The 19044-nt window shown below is 40.8% G+C and overlaps 1 protein-coding gene across 2 annotated transcripts; it reads right to left on the bottom strand.

Annotated features, from left to right (window-relative positions):
• Positions 1-2002: 2002 nt before the first annotated feature.
• On the bottom strand, positions 2003-18925 carry UFSP2 (UFM1-specific peptidase 2). Of its 2 annotated transcripts, XM_014945641.1 has the most exons (12): positions 18891-18925; positions 18405-18483; positions 16478-16658; positions 15123-15189; positions 14468-14625; positions 12820-13012; positions 11246-11392; positions 10641-10805; positions 6452-6576; positions 4616-4692; positions 3479-3603; positions 2003-2589 (listed from the first exon to the last, which is right to left on the bottom strand). In XM_014945641.1, exons 1-12 carry the CDS (start codon positions 18912-18914, stop codon positions 2503-2505), a joined length of 1428 nt encoding a protein of 475 aa, XP_014801127.1. In that variant the 5' UTR covers positions 18915-18925; the 3' UTR covers positions 2003-2502. The 2 variants fall into 2 exon arrangements, with proteins under 2 accessions (XP_014801127.1, XP_014801128.1); XM_014945642.1 differs by lacking the exons at positions 16478-16658; positions 18405-18483; positions 18891-18925 and adding an exon at positions 15275-15453.
• Positions 18926-19044: the final 119 nt, after the last annotated feature.

The following is a 19044-nucleotide window of genomic DNA, read 5'->3' as shown; positions in this document are numbered from 1 at the left end:
CCCCGTACAGGTACTACAGAAGTGAGAAGGATAAATTGAGGGAAAATGCTGCTTGAAGCCGATTTCTCCCAAAACGTAAGGGAAATGGAAAGCTTGTTTGTGACCTGTTCGGTGTGTCTGACCTTCTGTGGGGTGTTCAGCGCCCAGAGAAAATGAAAATCATATTTCTGCAAATGTGATTTGAACAGAGATGTAACGGCTGCCCAGCCCCACCTCCACCATCACCAACTCTGGTTAATTCCCTATTTTTTCTTTCCTAGAGCCAAGATGATTCTTGATCCCATGGATATGCTGGGAGGGCTGGAGCTCCTCTGCTGTGAGGACAGGCTGAGAGAGCTGAGGGGTGCAGCCTGGAGAAGAGAAGGCTCCAGGGAGACCTTAGAGCCCCTTCCAGTCCCTAAAGGGGCTCCAGGAGAGATGGGGAGGGACTCTGGATCAGGGAGGGGAGCCATAGGACAAGGGGGAACAGTTTTAAACTGAAAGAGGGGAGATTTAGATGAGATCTCAGGAAGAAATCCTTTCCTGTGAGGGTGGTGAGAGCCTGGCCCAGGCTGCCCAGAGAAGCTGTGGCTGCCCCATCCCTGGAGGGGTTCAAGGCCAGGCTGGATGGGGCTTGGAGCAACCTGGTCTGGTGGGAGATGTCCCTGCCCAGGGCAGTGGGGTGGAACTGGAGGGTCTTTAAGATCCCTTCCAACTCCAGCCATTCTGAGATGCGGTCTTTCCAGCCCAGCATTAAGGTCTATCAGCAGAACCACTCTGGAAATTGGCAACAGCAAATCTAGCAAACTGACCCATTAATGCACAGCACCCTTAGCTGGAAGGGCTGGGCTTTACTCCAAAATCCTCACCACCAGGGCTGGAGGGGATCCCAGTGCTCCCCATCCCCGCTGCCCCTCCCTTCACCCGTTCCTGTTCAATTCATAAATCAGCAAAAGTTGGAAGTTCAGAATGTCTTGCTTATCTGTATCTTAAAATAATTACTCCCTGTTGCATTTAATCCCACCCCTCTGCACGAGCAGAGCCCCCACCTGTCCTTGGCAAGCTGCCTTGGCATTGCTCCTCTGCACGCACTTTTATACCTCTGTCTAAAATCACCGCTTAATCTTGATCAGTACTTGCTCATAATGTATATTCCAGCTTAATTCAACGATTATTTTCCATTCTGTGCTTCACCTTGTGCACCACCACTGGACCCAGCTGCACGGGGACAACAAAGTGAAGCCAGACATCCCTAAGCAGGAAGAGATCAGACAGTGCGTGATACCATTGGATTACTACACTTCGGAATATTTTTCTGTGTTTTTTTTTTACTCCTTTTGGCATTTAAGTGAATAAATTTGGTGTTAAGTAAGGATTGATTTGCATAGGTATTTAAGCACCTGTCCTTGGCAAGCTGCCTTGGCATTGCTCCTCTGCACGCACTTTTATACCTCTGTCTAAAATCACCGCTTAATCTTGATCAGTACTTGCTCATAATGTATATTCCAGCTTAATTCAACGATTATTTTCCATTCTGTGCTTCACCTTGTGCACCACCACTGGACCCAGCTGCACGGGGACAACAAAGTGAAGCCAGACATCCCTAAGCAGGAAGAGATCAGACAGTGCGTGATACCATTGGATTACTACACTTCGGAATATTTTTCTGTGTTTTTTTTTTACTCCTTTTGGCATTTAAGTGAATAAATTTGGTGTTAAGCATTGATTTGCATAGGTATTTAAGGTTATGGTTTTATAAAAAATGGCTAGTGCACGGGGAATGCCTTGAAAAGGCTACTTTAATATGAGGAAAAAAAGAAACAAAGAAAAGGCAGGTTGTTTTTACTGACTGAGTAGCTCACAGAGAGCATCCTTACTGACACCATAGCTGTGTCCTAATAGTTTGGTGGCATCAGATATGGACTTACTCTTGTTTGTTCCTATAACTGATCCTGGCTCACAGCTGTCAAACCAAACAGCCTGTGATCCACAGCCTGAAGAATCACAACCCACCCGACATCTCTGCTGGTGCATGTCTCCTTCCGAGAAAGAGGAAAGCTCCTTTATTTTTTTTACTTCTTACAGAAGACCGTTGTGTTGTGGGTTTTTCTCTACAATAGTTGTATTCATACAGCTATAAATACACGAGCATATAACATTTAACTATCTCACTTTTTTTTTTTTATTTACATAGTTCATAAAATTCAGCACACAGAGCCATTTTTCTCCCACTCCGTATCTAAAAGGCTGTTGCCAACAGTATCAAGAGCAAACGGTGCCTCCGAACAGACTCACGGTGCACAAGACGGCTGGAGACAGGGAACCTGAAGGGCAGAGGACACTTCATCTTTTTGGCAGGAAAGAATTCCATAAAACATTTTTCTTCATTTAAATTACTCAAGCAACGCTTCTGCTTCGACTGGGTTTTGAGTGACTTGGGGCATGTCTGTGACAAAGGCCCAGAGAGCCGTACGTAGGTCAGGCAGGGCTCTGGGGCAGCACCTTCCAGCCCACGAGTGGCATTTAAATAGCTTTTGGTCGCTGGGGGAGGCAGAGGTTGTAATAGGCCTCCTTGTTCCAAAACTCCGGCCCCTTCCATCCACACCAGCCCTGTCCAAGAAAAAGCAAGAAAACAGCATTTAAATCTACTATGAATTCTCTTTTTCCTATCTACTGCTATTGGACCTGGTTTGTTTTACTGATTTTCATGTAAGCTGTATTTATTCTTTTCAATTATCATCTACAGAATGCAGTGACACACAATTTTCAGGGAGTTCTCTATGTGCCTGGAAACACATTAATGGAAAATACAGAGTCTTTTTCTCTCCCCCCTCCTTTCTCCCCACCCCAGGCTCAGTTCCTAAAAAGCAGCATCCTTCCCCCCTTCTCCACTCCCCCACCACCACCACTTTCTGCAGCTACAGGCACTGATGTGACTCTGGGACGCTGTCACTCTCACAATTTCCACTTCTCATCCCAAAGAACCCTTGCCGCATTTGGAAAAACAGTTGGTATTTCAGACACAGAGTGCCTGACATCAGTGATTTTTTAAAATTCTTTCAATTTTCAATAAACAGTTAACTTCTCTGCTTCATTAGCAGCATTTTACAGCCTGAACAGATGTTTCTGTTCCATTCAAAATTCCACAGACATTTATCGTAGATACTACTGCACAAAAGGGAGAAGGTAAAGAACATTTCTTTGTACTATATTAACTTTATGTAGTTGCTGACCCAATGTATCTTCTCCAAAGACACAAAGTTTCAGAATCTAACAGTAATTAGCACATGTGCAGGTTAACTGGGATCAGCACTTCCTCCTTACGGAATGGAGAAGCTACAGAAGGGCCAATTTGCATTTGGCTGTGCTTTATTTGTTTAATGCCAAAATATATGTATGTACACACCTGTGTGTGTATAGATATATATATGTATTTTTGTGCATCAAGCCTGTGTGTGTGTGTGTATATATATATGTATTTTTGTGCATTGAACATCACCTTTTCCAAAACAACATGCAGATCTTCTCCCCCGGTGTAATGTGGGTCCAGGATCAAGTATTTGATGTGTCCTGTAGTTTCATTCCAAGCCACTCCCAATATGGTGTGAGCCAACACACCTCCACCTGCAACAGGGGGAACACAAATGGAGCCAACCTCAGTCAAAACTTCCTGGTTGGAAGAGGACTAAGATTAGAACAGAAATCAGAATTTCTAGGTAAGGGTTATCTGCTGTTTTCTACTAAGTTCCACCAATGGATTTGAGGGGCAGAGAAGTCATTTCTAACTCCCCCTTTTTTCCAGCCTGGAAACAGGGAGAAGGGATATTTTGATGAGCTGCTGCAGGTCAGCTCCTGCGTGTTGCTTTCAGATAGGCAGGAGGAGTTTACCTCCTTGGGGTACTGCAGAAATGACTCTGCACGACAGATACAAACTGCAAAAAACCCAAAAGAACACAAGCAAAAAAAAAAAATAATTCCCCAAACCCATCCCAAAGAGTCAGTCAAAAAGGCTGCTGAAAGGCCAAGAATATTTCATACCAAGATCTGGACTCTGACACCTCTAATTTCAGAGAGTAGCACTTACCTTTATGGAGTGCCAAATACAGATTGCAAAAATTGCTAAAAAGTAAAGTTTTATTAAAGCTGAAAACGATATTTTTGATAGTCTTTATTTTCTAAACCACAGCTGTCTTGGAAATAGTTCAATTAAAGTTACAGCGTTCTTATGAATGGCATTTCTTATGTTACCAACATTTCAGATTATTAAAACTGGTTTTAAAATTAATTAGGGTAATAACCTTCTTTTTAAAGTTTTGGGGAACTGCATGAATTTCTGCTTCTCTAGAAAGAACTCAGAACTCAAGAGCTGACTTTACCAGTTTTTACCACCATAATTTAGATTGACATCTGTTACCAGGTTTAATTCTGAGCTTAGAAGAAACATGGAGTGAAAAGATACCAGCCAAACTAAATTGTATCATCTTCCAGGCTCCCTTGGGAAAAGCGTAGTTTTTAATTAATCTAGAGTTCTGATTAACTCCTGTACAGTAAACTGAAGGAGTTCTAATTGAAATGAGATTCAGCTTAGGGAGGCCAGGCACTTTTTTGGGTGTTTTTTCGTTACTGGAGCACTTACCAATCATAACTGGGGTTCCTTCAGTCTTGAAATGATTGGCAAGCTCCCTCCCCTGCAGCGCCAGCTCCGCACCCTGGCTGGGAAAGAGAAACAACAGGAGATCTGTCACCTTCTCTGGACTTAATTCCCTAATTATACATTGAACTCATTAACTGCATACATGAGTGATCAGAAAGCGACCTAAGAGTTTTCCTGTGTAAACATCCTGGGACAATCTGAAAAAAAGAAGTTTTTTAACGGAATGTATAGATTGTGGTTGGACCAAAGGATCTGCTGTAAGTCCAGCTGGAGCTGCTGGTGTCACCCAGGTTCTGTAACATCTCTGCTGTTTGTCTCCCACCCCAGCAGATCCCTCCAAGTGGCTGAAACACAGACTGGCTACAACTCTCTGCAGGAACAGAACTGCATCAGATAGATAGAAAAAGAATAAGGGGTTGATAAAGGTGTTTATAATGATGTCTCTTAAGACAGGTTTCCACTGTAATTGCACAGGCAATGCTCACACCCAAGCTGGCTTTAGAAATCTGATCTCAAATAACATTAGCAATCTGTTCAAAACAGCACTGAATTTAGCTTTTTTATCATCTCTCTGCTCTCCTTTCCAGCCCTGGGGACCAGCCACAGACAAAAGAAGTGGACACGGAGGAGAAAGACGCACACACAACACATGCAGGCACTGCAGGATTTGGAGCTGGAGACATCTTATGTCTGATGGGGACTCATGCTCCCCTCAGAAGCCTGGGGGTGCTCCCAGAAGCGGTGACAGAAGCTAGGCAGGGGAATTAATACAGGTATTTTTAATATCTCCTCTTTGTTATTTCTTCATAGAGTGCTTAACCTTTTGAAAACCCAAAAGAAAGCCTGTGCACCTGCTTCCCAAGTTCCTGGAGAGATGGATTAAATGCAGTTGGAATACAAAACTGAACTCTGGGGAAGGGTGCGTTTACAATAAGGGATTCAGCGCCGGTGCGGCCGGTGCAGCTGAGGAGCCTTATCTCCACCAGGAGCCAAGAGGTGCTGCCTGGAAATAAGCCCAAGACAAAAACGCTCTCCAGTGCCAGCACCAGCTGAAAGAGATGCAGACACCTCTTCTTCTCAGCGTGGTGGTGACGCTGGCTCCTCATAATCCTCAAAGACACAGGTGCTCCCTTGTAGCAGCGCTTCCGCCCCGTGCACAAAGGAGTCCATTCTATGTTCTTATGTGCAGGAACAGGGCCTGTCACAGCTGCTAGAAATAATAGCTGCATCAGCTGCAAATATAAGCTCTGGAACAAAAAAGATTAAAATTGGCTGCATAAAGCTTGATGAAATACTGAAGAACTGTTTTCCTACTGTTAAGTCTCCATCACCATGGCCACATGCTCTTTTAGAATATCTACAGTAGAATTTAAATAAACATAAAACTCATGACTAGTATTTTGACTAGAACTTTCATACACGCCAAGTCAGTATATATTATTTATTTCATGACTGCATTTATCACAAAACGTTCAGGGATTTGTTAGTCTGCTTAGTACTGCCTAAATGATAAAAAGCCAGTAATTTCGCTTCTGATAAACGCTGAACGTTATTCTTTTTCTCCCAAATGTATCTGTAGGGTTCTTTATTGTGCCTGAGAGCATCAGATTGTCAGAACAGAAACAAATCCCTTGTTTTATCTGTCACACAAACCCAGAAAAGAGAACAGTATTTCCAGGCTGCTCAGCAATTTGCCTCAGTCCTGAACTGAAGGTTATATTATCCCTATTCCTCCACGCACTGTAATGGCAATTTGCATTTTAAGGCCTTCAGTCTTTTTAATAATTACTGAGCTATTAAACAGATAGGGATTCTTACCTGACAAATAGTATTTTGGACGTTATTCCAAAAAGCTGGTTCAAAACAAGCTGTACCTCAATGGAACCAATCCACTGCCGGGAGCCAACAAAGGCTGCAGGCTTGTCCCCAGCATCCACCAGGGCCTTGGTCACCGTGAAGGAGAGAAACAAACGTCAACACCACACAGGAGGCAATTCCACCACTTTTTATGAACAAAGCCAATTCATACAGGAATGTGTTTTGAACTTGGCTGGTCAAAAAGCAGACAAAGGGATGTCGAATTAATTCATGGGAGTTCTGTTCTGGAAATGTCACTTGAACACGAGTGCCTACAAGCACAGGATATGAAATATAACCGCCGGGGGGCGAGCACTGAGCTGGCTAATCTTCCACTTCACAGACTCAAGTACCCAGATTCTCACCCAAAGCATCTCAGAAAAGGACCCACAAAATAGTGCTCTGAGGAAGAGGCCACTGAAACACAGCGAGGCCTGTGGTTTACTTGAAACTCTCCTCCGGTCTGAGGCTTACATATTACATGTGGCACTCAAGGGGCCCCCTCTCACGGGGTCTTTTCTGCTTGGGATACAAAGCCCACAAAGTCTCCTGAAGGCTCCTGCCTTTTCTAGATGACTAAAAACACTACAGGAGCACATGGTCTTCATTGCTTTTAGGTTTAGGTGTGGACTGAGAAACGTTGCGGAAAAGCAGTTGTAACTTTAGCACTCACATCCCCGTTAGGTGTGATGAAAGTTGTTTTATGGACTGAATCAAACGTTGCTAAAAATGTTCAGTGAATAAATACAACACAAAGAACTATTTTGGGAAGACTGAAGATAAGTGCAGTTATTTCTTGCTTGGCATGCACTATGGGCTACCCAACCTACAGTTTTAATTCAGTGCTTTTAACAGAAACGAACGTACTCAGGGACACATTCGAATTCACAGCAGAAGAAGGAGGGAAGGAGCATTCATAAAGCAGGAAAAGCAGTTGTGGCTGCCCCATCCCTGGAGGGGTTCAAGGCCAGGCTGGATGGGGCTCTGAGCAACCTGGTCTGGTGGGAGGTGTCCCTGCCCAGGGCAGGGGGGTTGGAACTGGAACACTAATCCAAAGAAATATTTACAACACTATTTTAATGAGTCTTACTTGTACAGATAATGTTACCCGACACTGATGAACATATGGAGACAGATCTCCTGTAGTAACACTTGTTAAAAATAATAATTAAGAACTACTATAGTTCAATTTAAGAGATAAATTAAAAATACCACTCAAATCCAAAGTCTAAAACATATGAATCTGATAGGTTATTTTTAAAATATGTGAACTTTTCTGGACAAATATGCGTAAAATAATGAGTCTGCTTAAGTGTTCTGTACCTGCTGAATTTCCTTGTGTGTTGGCACAGGTCTGTCAATGTAACCTTGGTGCCTGAACCAGGAACAGATTGTCTGCAAGGAGCGATAGGCACAGCCCCAGCCGCTGTCATCGACCCGATCCTGCATATAGTGGTGGTAACTATATACACCATGGACCAAATAAACCTGCAGAGAAGGAGAGAAGACATGTCCATCTGATCAGACGCCCATCAATTTGCAGAGAAGTCACACAGCTTGTCACTTGCACTGTAAAAGCTTGCAGGTCGGATCTGCAAATCTTTGGAGGAACTGAAGGGTTGTTATTCACACATGATTACTCCTCCTCTTTTTGTCTACTGAACATCTCCATTCATAGTTTTAATTTCTTGTCCTTGTTCTGAAAAACTTTCAAAATAGATGCTAACAACGTGTACATCCTTTTCCAAGAAAATGCAATTTCTTAGGGGCAAATAACAGCTAAAGCAATGCCATTTTGTGCAGAGAAGTCCTTTTGCTTAAAAGGCCAAGTCAGTTACTTCACTTTCTCATCTATACAATACTATTTATATTACAAGTCTCAAGTAAATAAAAAGTACTTTCTTACAAATATTTCAATTTAAACTTACCATACCAGACTCCGTACCAGGTGAATTAAGATGTAAATGTGGATTTCTCAGATATCCATCTTTATATGGTTCATCTGGAAAATGATAAGCATTTGCTCTCTTGAAATACGGTCTGTCACAAGGCAGATTGAATAACCCATGCAATTCCTACATGCAAGTTCAAATAAAAATAAAGAGCACAATTCAATTTTTTGGATTAAAAGGACCATCACACCGTAAGTAACAATAAAGACATAAACAATTCTAACAGTTTAGCAAATTAATATATTAAAATCTACTTAAACATTCAGCATGTACATTTACTGCTAGATCCCAGCTCTCGAAGGAAGCTCAGTGCAGCCTTACCTCCTGTCTACAGGGCCCACTATTTTATGCAGTCCTGTTACACAACGACTGTCACTGCAGCCCCGCTGAAGATATCACAAGTGACAAGTGTCTTATCAAAGTATGAGAAAATACACCATAACAGAAAAGGATTACAGTTTTAGCTACATAGTAGCATAGATACACACACTCTGAATTATAATCTTAACTACTGGAGACATAGAAATAATACATACTGAGACAAAGATGCTGAGTTTATGGTTTAGGCAGATTCAGCCTGTTTTTACATCTCTTAAGCACTGTTTCCAACACGGGAGCCACTTTTAAAGAGATGCCTTGTCTTATTTCACAGAGCTTAAGAGCAAAAGGAATGATGAGATCATCTCAGATAACCTGTGTAACACAGGTAATGTATTTTAGACAGATGACCCAGCACTGAACCCAACCACAGCAGCTACAGCAACACCTGGACATTGGTGGGTTGGAATGAGCCAAAAAACAGAGCAGGAAAGAGTCTTTCCCCATCCCCAGGATGCATACCTGTGTGACCTCTCAATCAGAACAGACTGCCATACGTCATCCATATTCCCTTTTCCAGATGTGCCAACCCAGAAGGCAATAAACCAACAAAAGCAAGCTAAGGCTGGCAGCACTGTTTCCAACACGGGAGCCACTTTTAAAGAGATGCCTTGTCTTATTTCACAGAGCTTAAGAGCAAAAGGAATGATGAGATCATCTCAGATAACCTGTGTAACACAGGTAATGTATTTTAGACAGATGACCCAGCACTGAACCCAACCACAGCAGCTACAGCAACACCTGGACATTGGTGGGTTGGAATGAGCCAAAAAACAGAGCAGGAAAGAGTCTTTCCCCATCCCCAGGATGCATAACTGTGTGACCTCTCAATCAGAACAGACTGCCATACGTCATCCATATTCCCTTTTCCAGATGTGCCAACCCAGAAGGCAATAAACCAACAAAAGCAAGCTAAGGCTGGTGAGCTGTGAGCCACAAAAAGCAGCCCCCCAAAACAAACAAAGAAAAAAAACCCCAACACCACACAAATCCAACAAAAGAAACCAAAACAAACAAAAAAACCCAGCCCTTTCAGTACAAGTTAAAGCCTGAAGGTGGTAACATACTACAAGCAATATGATATTCTACCACGGAAGTGGAGATACTCGGAGAATCCGGTACCAGAAGTATAATTTAGATAAAACCTACCTAAAACAAAAATCCTATGTAGTTTTAATATTTCTATTGTTCCTTTACAAAAATGAGATCTGATACATTTTATAAAAGACCTTCTAATAAATCATAGAACTGTCTAGGTTGGAAGGGACCTTTAAGATCACCTAGTCCAACCATCAACCTAACTGATAAAAAGCCATCACTAAACCATGTCACTAAGCACTATGTCAACCCAATCAAGCTAATAAATCAAGCTTCCACATTCAGTATACTGCTTCAGTTACAATAAAAATAAATTTATGAACTAGCAGTATCTGTTAGTATTTATTCTGCATTGGCTAAACAAAAAGCCTTACAGTGCTTCAGTGAGCAACCTGGTCTGGTGGGAGGTGTCCCTGCCCAGGGCAGGGGGGTTGGAACTGGAACACTAATCCAAAGAAATATTTACAACACTATTTTAATGAGTCTTACTTGTACAGATAATGTTACCCGACACTGATGAACATATGGAGACAGATCTCCTGTAGTAACACTTGTTAAAAATAATAATTAAGAACTACTATAGTTCAATTTAAGAGATAAATTAAAAATACCACTCAAATCCAAAGTCTAAAACATATGAATCTGATAGGTTATTTTTAAAATATGTGAACTTTTCTGGACAAATATGCGTAAAATAATGAGTCTGCTTAAGTGTTCTGTACCTGCTGAATTTCCTTGTGTGTTGGCACAGGTCTGTCAATGTAACCTTGGTGCCTGAACCAGGAACAGATTGTCTGCAAGGAGCGATAGGCACAGCCCCAGCCGCTGTCATCGACCCGATCCTGCATATAGTGGTGGTAACTATACACACCATGGACCAAATAAACCTGCAGAGAAGGAGAGAAGACATGTCCATCTGATCAGACGCCCATCAATTTGCAGAGAAGTCACACAGCTTGTCACTTGCACTGTAAAAGCTTGCAGGTCGGATCTGCAAATCTTTGGAGGAACTGAAGGGTTGTTATTCACACATGATTACTCCTCCTCTTTTTGTCTACTGAACATCTCCATTCATAGTTTTAATTTCTTGTCCTTGTTCTGAAAAACTTTCAAAATAGATGCTAACAACGTGTACATCCTTTTCCAAGAAAATGCAATTTCTTAGGGGCAAATAACAGCTAAAGCAATGCCATTTTGTGCAGAGAAGTCCTTTTGCTTAAAAGGCCAAGTCAGTTACTTCACTTTCTCATCTATACAATACTATTTATATTACAAGTCTCAAGTAAATAAAAAGTACTTTCTTACAAATATTTCAATTTAAACTTACCATACCAGACTCCGTACCAGGTGAATTAAGATGTAAATGTGGATTTCTCAGATATCCATCTTTATATGGTTCATCTGGAAAATGATAAGCATTTGCTCTCTTGAAATACGGTCTGTCACAAGGCAGATTGAATAACCCATGCAATTCCTACATGCAAGTTCAAATAAAAATAAAGAGCACAATTCAATTTTTTGGATTAAAAGGACCATCACACCGTAAGTAACAATAAAGACATAAACAATTCTAACAGTTTAGCAAATTAATATATTAAAATCTACTTAAACATTCAGCATGTACATTTACTGCTAGATCCCAGCTCTCGAAGGAAGCTCAGTGCAGCCTTACCTCCTGTCTACAGGGCCCACTATTTTATGCAGTCCTGTTACACAACGACTGTCACTGCAGCCCCGCTGAAGATATCACAAGTGACAAGTGTCTTATCAAAGTATGAGAAAATACACCATAACAGAAAAGGATTACAGTTTTAGCTACATAGTAGCATAGATACACACACTCTGAATTATAATCTTAACTACTGGAGACATAGAAATAATACATACTGAGACAAAGATGCTGAGTTTATGGTTTAGGCAGATTCAGCCTGTTTTTACATCTCTTAAGCACTGTTTCCAACACGGGAGCCACTTTTAAAGAGATGCCTTGTCTTATTTCACAGAGCTTAAGAGCAAAAGGAATGATGAGATCATCTCAGATAACCTGTGTAACACAGGTAATGTATTTTAGACAGATGACCCAGCACTGAACCCAACCACAGCAGCTACAGCAACACCTGGACATTGGTGGGTTGGAATGAGCCAAAAAACAGAGCAGGAAAGAGTCTTTCCCCATCCCCAGGATGCATAACTGTGTGACCTCTCAATCAGAACAGACTGCCATACGAACCCAGAAGGCAACAAACCAACAAAAGCAAGCTAAGGCTGGTGAGCTGTGAGCCACAAAAAGCAGCCCCACAAAACAAACCAAGAAAAAAAAAACCCAACACCACACAAATTCAACAAAAGAAACCAAAACAAACAAAAAACCCCAACCCTTTCAGTACAGGTTAAAGCCTGAAGGTGGTAACATACTACAAGCAATATGATATTCTACCACGGAAGTGGAGCTACTCGGAGAATCCGGTACCAGAAGTATAATTTAGATAAAACCTACCTAAAACAAAAATCCTATGTAGTTTTAATATTTCTATTGTTCCTTTACAAAAATGAGATCTGATACATTTTATAAAAGACCTTCTAATAAATCATAGAACTGTCTAGGTTGGAAGGGACCTTTAAGATCACCTAGTCCAACCATCAACCTAACTGATAAAAAGCCATCACTAAACCATGTCACTAAGCACTATGTCAACCCAATCAAACTAATAAATCAAGCTTCCACATTCAGTATACTGCTTCAGTTACAATAAAAATAAATTTATGAACTAGCAGTATCTGTTAGTATTTATTCTGCATTGGCTAAACAAAAAGCCTTACAGTGCTTCAGTTACAATAATAATAATTAAAAAAAAAAAAAGAAATTAAAAATCAGGTTCTGTTAGTATTTGTTGGCTTTACCTTTCTGTAGCTTTCCAGTTGATCATCGGAAATACCCGTAGGATATGAGATCGTTACGAGATGATTTTTTCCTGGTAACATGAAATGAAATTGTTCCGGTACCACAATTGATGTTCCCTTCATATATTTCATGATACATCTTTCCATGTCAGTTAATTGCCCGTGAATTGCTTTCACCAGGAGATTTTGTACCCTGTGATGTATGAGGGAGAATATTTAAGAAGTAGAGCAGTGGTGGAGGATCATTTTTTCCTCATACCTCAGATAGTTATACTGCTTTCACCAGGAGATTTTGTACCCTGTGAAGTATGAGGGAGAATATTTAAGAAGTAGAACAGTGGCGGAGGACCATTTTTTCTCATACCTCAGATAGTTATATGATACTTATATGCATATATTTGCATATAAGACAACCTTATGGTGCTTCTACCTGAAGCACATCTGCACACAGAAACTACTCCCAGTGATTCAGCCCTCTGAAGGGCAGGTACCCTGCTCTCACATCGGGAACATAACCATTATGAGCATTTGCTGAAGTAAAAGTTACATCTATGACTACATGGAGGTCTTTTTTTTTTTTGCATTTTATCCACTCCATTTACCATCTTTCAGAGTCAAATCATATAGAAAAAATGCAAGGAAAAAATACTTGTTGTTATGCATATATTTGCATATAAGACAACCTTACGGTGCTTTTACCTAAAGCACATCTGCACACAGAAAAAATACTTGTCGCTTTCCACCTTCACCCACCCAGCTGCAGCCCCTAATATAGTACCGAGATTACAAAGACTCATCAAATACACTCCAACTCTCACTTTTATACACACTCACGTACTTCAAAGAATTTTTAGAACATTTGCCTGACCGTCTCAATTCCTTGCTAAGCAATAGTTATGAGTTATCAAATCTATTAGACATGGATAAACTGAATTTTTTTGTAGACAGCAAAAGGATTGTTTCTCAAGATTATTAAAACTAATAGCTATCTGCAGGGGCTTTCACTATTTACAGTTAAATTCCATGAGAAAATTTCTACATGCTACTTCACTAAACTGACTAATGATATGATACAAGAGCTTTCCTTCATTATTTCAAGAAAACGAAGCTGAAAAAATCACGTTACACTTACTTTCCCCATGTTTCTTCTGGAGAAACAGACACAACCACATCAACTGGCAACATCCACACCATTTACCATCTTTCAGAGTCAAATCATATAGAAAAAATGCAAGGAAAAAATACTTGTTGTTTTCCACCTTCACCCACCCAGCTGCAGCCCCTAACGTAGTACTGAGATTACAAAGACTCATCAAATACATCCCAACTCTCACTTTTATACACACTCACGTACTTCGAAGAATTTTTAGAACATTTGCCTGACCTTCTCAATGCCTTGCTAAGCAATAGTTATGAGTTATCAAATCTATTAGACATGGATAAACTGAATTTTTTTGTAGACAGCAAAAGGATTGTTTCTCAAGATTATTAAAACTAACAGCTATCTGCAGGAGCTTTCATTATTTACAGTTAAATTCCATGAGAAAATTTCTACATGCTACTTCACTAAACTGATTAATGATATGATACAAGAGCTTTCCTTCATTATTTCAAGAAAACGAAGCTGAAAAAATCACGTTACACTTACTTTCCCCATGTTTCTTCTGGAGAAACAGACACAACCACATCAACTGGCAACGTCATATTAACGTAGTGGTGCTCCTTACTTTCCCTTTCGATGACGGGGGCCAAAGCAGGTAACGAAGATGTCATTTCCAACATGAGGTCTACATTGACTACCTGCTGCTGCAGAGAGTAAAGACACCAACAGACTAAAAACAACAACAGTAATGAAATAACCAGGTTTAAAAAAAGCCAGTAAAGAAAGACATGAAAGACAAACTTCTACACGCTGATCTACCATAGATGGATCTCTGCATTCACCCCGAGTCTCAATGATTTTAAAAAACAGCACATCAACAACAACAGTAATGAAATAACCAGGTTTAAAAAAAGCCAGTAAAGAAAGACATGAAAGACAAACTTCTACACAGCACATCAACAACAACAGTAATGAAATAACTGGGTTTAAAAAAAGCCAGTAACATGAAAGACAAACTTCTACATGCTGATCTACCATAGATGGATCTCTGCATTCACCCTGAGTCTCAATGACTCCAAAAGGATTCTTTTAACTCATGTCCAAGTCTATTTGCGTACAGAAAAGCCTATGGAGGGCAGATCTAAACATTTTTAAATGACAGGTCGTCTGATACAATTTATTAGCGTGGTGAGACACTTACTGTATCTTGTACCCTTTTATCCTTCTTTTTGCCAAGCTTTCGTTTGGTCTCATCATCTTGATCAGATCTGAAGAATCAACAGAAAGACAAATTTATATAATAGGAAATTAACCGATTTAAAAAAAAAAATACACCTTTTTAAACATACTCACTGTATAAATCGTCTTATCTCCTTACATGCAGAATCCTCAGTCAGCTCTGGAACAGTGCTCATGCCATTGTTAGGCCACACATAGATGGAACTGTGGCAAATTCTTAATACAAGAACATCCGAGGACAGTTTGTTTGCAAGATCACTGAAAACATATCTTAATGCCTTTTTTGCTGAAGCCTCTGAAACACAGTTTAAGGATATAATTAGCTGAAAAAATTGACTCACTTTTGTTACAGTTGCTGGGTATACTTTTTTTGAAAAAAAAAAAAGATGTTTTGACTTGGAATAAAAGCCTAAGTGCTGTTACGATCAGAAAAATGGCTGTGTAAACAAAATCTGAGATAAGATTTCACTTAGGTCTGTCTCAAATATTCACGCTCATACCTGCCTGAACAAAAGCACACACTGTTTCTCTCAGACACTGTCAGATACTTACGATCGGAAAACTGGCTGTGTAAACAAAATCTGAGATAAGATTTCACTTAGCAGGTCTGTCTCAAATATTCACGCTCATACCTGCCTGAACAAAAGTGCACACTGTTTCTCTCAGACAGTGTCAGATACAAAGAGCTGAATGAATTACAGAAGAATAACCTGCACCGTAGTCAATTCTCACATCTGTAACTCTTAACCAAGCCTACAGCTGCAAAAGAACTTCTATGTACAAAGTTCTACCCTGGTCAGCCTGAGTCTTTATTACCCATATGGACCTTTGTCTTTCAGAGCCTGACTTTTTTAAGTTTCACCCCTTCCCTACAATAGTGGATATAACAGAGTAACTTTTGCGCATTAAGAGCATTATTTTCCTTTTAAAAAAAAAAATACACCTTTTTAAACATACTCACTGTATAAATCGTCTTATCTCCTTACATGCAGAATCCTCAGTCAGCTCTGGAACAGTGCTCATGCCATTGTTAGGCCACACATAGATGGAACTGTGGCAAATTCTTAATACAAGAACATCCGAGGACAGTTTGTTTGCAAGATCACTGAAAACATATCTTAATGCCTTTTTTGCTGAAGCCTCTGAAACACAGTTTAAGGATATAATTAACTGAAAACATTGACTCACTTTTGTTACAGTTGCTGGGTATACTTTTTTTTTTTTTTAAAATGACTGAAGAATCAACAGAAAGACAAATTTATATACTAGGAAATCAATCAATTTAAAAAAAAAATACACCTTTTTAAACATACTCACTGTATAAATCGTCTTATCTCCTTACATGCAGAATCCTCAGTCAGCTCTGGAACAGTGCTCATGCCATTGTTAGGCCACACATAGATGGAACTGTGGCAAATTCTTAATACAAGAACATCCGAGGACAGTTTGTTTGCAAGATCACTGAAAACATATCTTAATGCCTTTTTTGCTGAAGCCTCTGAAACACAGTTTAAGGATATAATTAGCTGAAAAAATTGACTCACTTTTGTTACAGTTGCTGGGTATACTTTTTTTGAAAAAAAAAAAAGATCCTTTTTTGCTGAAGCCTCTGAAACACAGTTTAAGGATATAATTAACTGAAAACATTGACTCACTTTTGTTACAGTTGCTGGGTATACTTTTTTTTTTTTTTAAAATGACGTTTTGACTTGGAATAAAAGCCTAAGTGCTGTTACGATCGGAAAACTGGCTGTGTAATTCACTTAGGTCTGTCTCAAATATTCACGCTCATACCTGCCTGAACAAAAGCACACACTGTTTCTCTCAGACACTGTCAGATACAAGAGCTGAATGAATTACAGAAGAATAACCTGCACCGTAGTCAATTCTCACATCAGTAACTCTTAACCAAGCCTACAGCTGCAAAAGAACTTCTATGTACAAAGTTCTACCCTGGTCAGCCTGAGTCTTTATTACCCATATGGACCTTTGTCTTTCAGAGCCTGACTTTTTTAAGTTTCACCCCTTCCCTACAATAGTGGATATAACAGAGTAACTTTTGCGCATTAAGAGCATTATTTTCCTCCTCACTGCGGAGATTAACAACCATTACTTAGAATGAAACGAGCTGTATATAGCCTAACAAGCTATTGAAGACTATGCCAAATTGTACTTCTTGAATGCATTAACTTAGATTTGGCCGCTATTAGTTGCCTTTTGCACTACTAAGTCTGTTAAAAGTACAGTATTAGAAAAAAATCCAACAAACCCCAAGATATTTAGCTAAATCTCCTCCAAAAGATAAACTCTGTACCTTCAAAGGAGTGGTCTGCCGTATTTACACACCAACAGCTGTGAACACCATATACATGGACAACCTGAATATCCCTCTGCTTCGCTGTGGTTAAAATCCACTACACTGTAAACGAAGCCAAATAGCCTTTTTTCTGAGGATGCAATTCACAGAAAGCAGCTATGCATTAGGCCAACTTATACAATGCTTCTGTTCCACATCACAAATGGAAATGAGCCCGAGTTCCTTTTCAAGGTTCACCAGCACTAAGTTAAGATTTTTTAGTGAAGACATGTCCTTTTAAAATGCAGAATGAGGTAGAGTTGAGCTAAAGACACTCTCCTTCCACACAATGGCTACCGAGAGCTTTGAGGGCCCTTCCGAAGTGAATGTCACCTCACTGCAAGAACGTTGGACATGGGGAGTCTCTCTAATGCCATATGGGCTAGTGCCAACTCCACGTGGAACTGCAGTACCCAATCCTGCCTTAATTCAGCAGAGTAACCAGTCAGCTTGTCCATCTTCTCTATTTCTCTACAAAGGCTGGATCACAATCTCAAAACTGCATTGCCAATATCATCCTGCTGTAATGAATCCACTGGCACCTAGCAATTCTCTGCTTGCTTGGAATTTCAGGGCCAGCTTTGGATTCAAACTCTAAAGTGATCCCAATACCATATCCGTAAGCAGGAAAAATATGTAAATAAAATGACTTAAACCCAGGAATTTGAACTTTACTTCAAACGAAAATAAAACACACACAATGGAAGAAGACTGTCAGAAAATTAAAGGAGATAAAGGATAACATTTTTTGTGCTTAATATCTACAGGTTTGGGAAAAGGCACTTAACATCTGGTGAAATGCCCAGAAAATAAGCATCATAGCTAGTTAATTAACATTTATGTAAATACCCTTTTATTAAGAGATCTATTATAGTCTTATAGACACACCATCAGTAGTCGCCAGCTGAAAGGCAAGATCCAAGCCTCCTCTTATTCTAAAGAGTATGTCCATAGCGTCTAAGATTACCTGAGGAGAAAGCAAACAAACAAACAAAAAGGCAATGAAAAGGAAGAGTTATTTCAACATGCTTTCTGTCAAACTACCATTGCCTGTTATTACGCCACAGCGAATAAACAGGGAGCTGAGGGGCACAGATGTTTATTTCCCCCCTTTCCCAACTCCCTGATGCGAAAGATGTTTTAAATCAGATGCTCGAGGGGACTCGACAGCTTCCCCGAGGTGCCCCGGGGGGGCTGGAGGCCCAAAGGCCGCCAAAGCGGCCTTTGGGCCTCCAGCCCCCCCGGGGCACCTCGGAGCATCCACCGTGGAACGGGCAGGCCAGCGCCAGCGCCAGCCCTCAGCTCGCCCCGCTCGCCACAGGACCCAGCCCCGCCTCAGCCCCCGCCGCCATTTTGCGCTCCCCTCAGACTCACCACGTCCCTCAGCGGCGCCCGCATCGCTCCCCCCCCTCTCGCCCCCCCCCCGGCGTAGGCGTGGTTTCGCCCGGCCCCGCCCTACGGGACTGCGCAACCGCCGTCGCCTTGGGCCGTACCAATGCAGGGAGAGGGGGGAGGAAGAGGAGGGGGG

The sequence above is a fragment of the Calidris pugnax genome, unplaced genomic scaffold, assembly GCF_001431845.1.
Source record: "Calidris pugnax isolate Ruff unplaced genomic scaffold, ASM143184v1 scaffold58, whole genome shotgun sequence".
Classification (NCBI taxonomy): domain Eukaryota; kingdom Metazoa; phylum Chordata; class Aves; order Charadriiformes; family Scolopacidae; genus Calidris; species Calidris pugnax.
Note: the sequence above shows the minus strand (reverse complement) of the source record. Positions and strands in the feature narration are given on the sequence as shown.

Bases quoted from the DNA above. Each gene is read 5' to 3' on its own strand.
- UFSP2 (XM_014945641.1), bottom strand. From the start codon at position 18,914: ATGCGGGCGCCGCTGAGGGACGTG. The intron at 16,659-18,404 runs GTGTGTCTATAA...ACTGTGTTTCAG, and splicing joins TCAGCTGGCGACTACTGATG to AGGCTTCAGCAAAAAAGGCA. The intron at 15,190-16,477 runs GTGAGTATGTTT...TTGATTCTTCAG, and splicing joins GAGATAAGACGATTTATACA to ATCTGATCAAGATGATGAGA.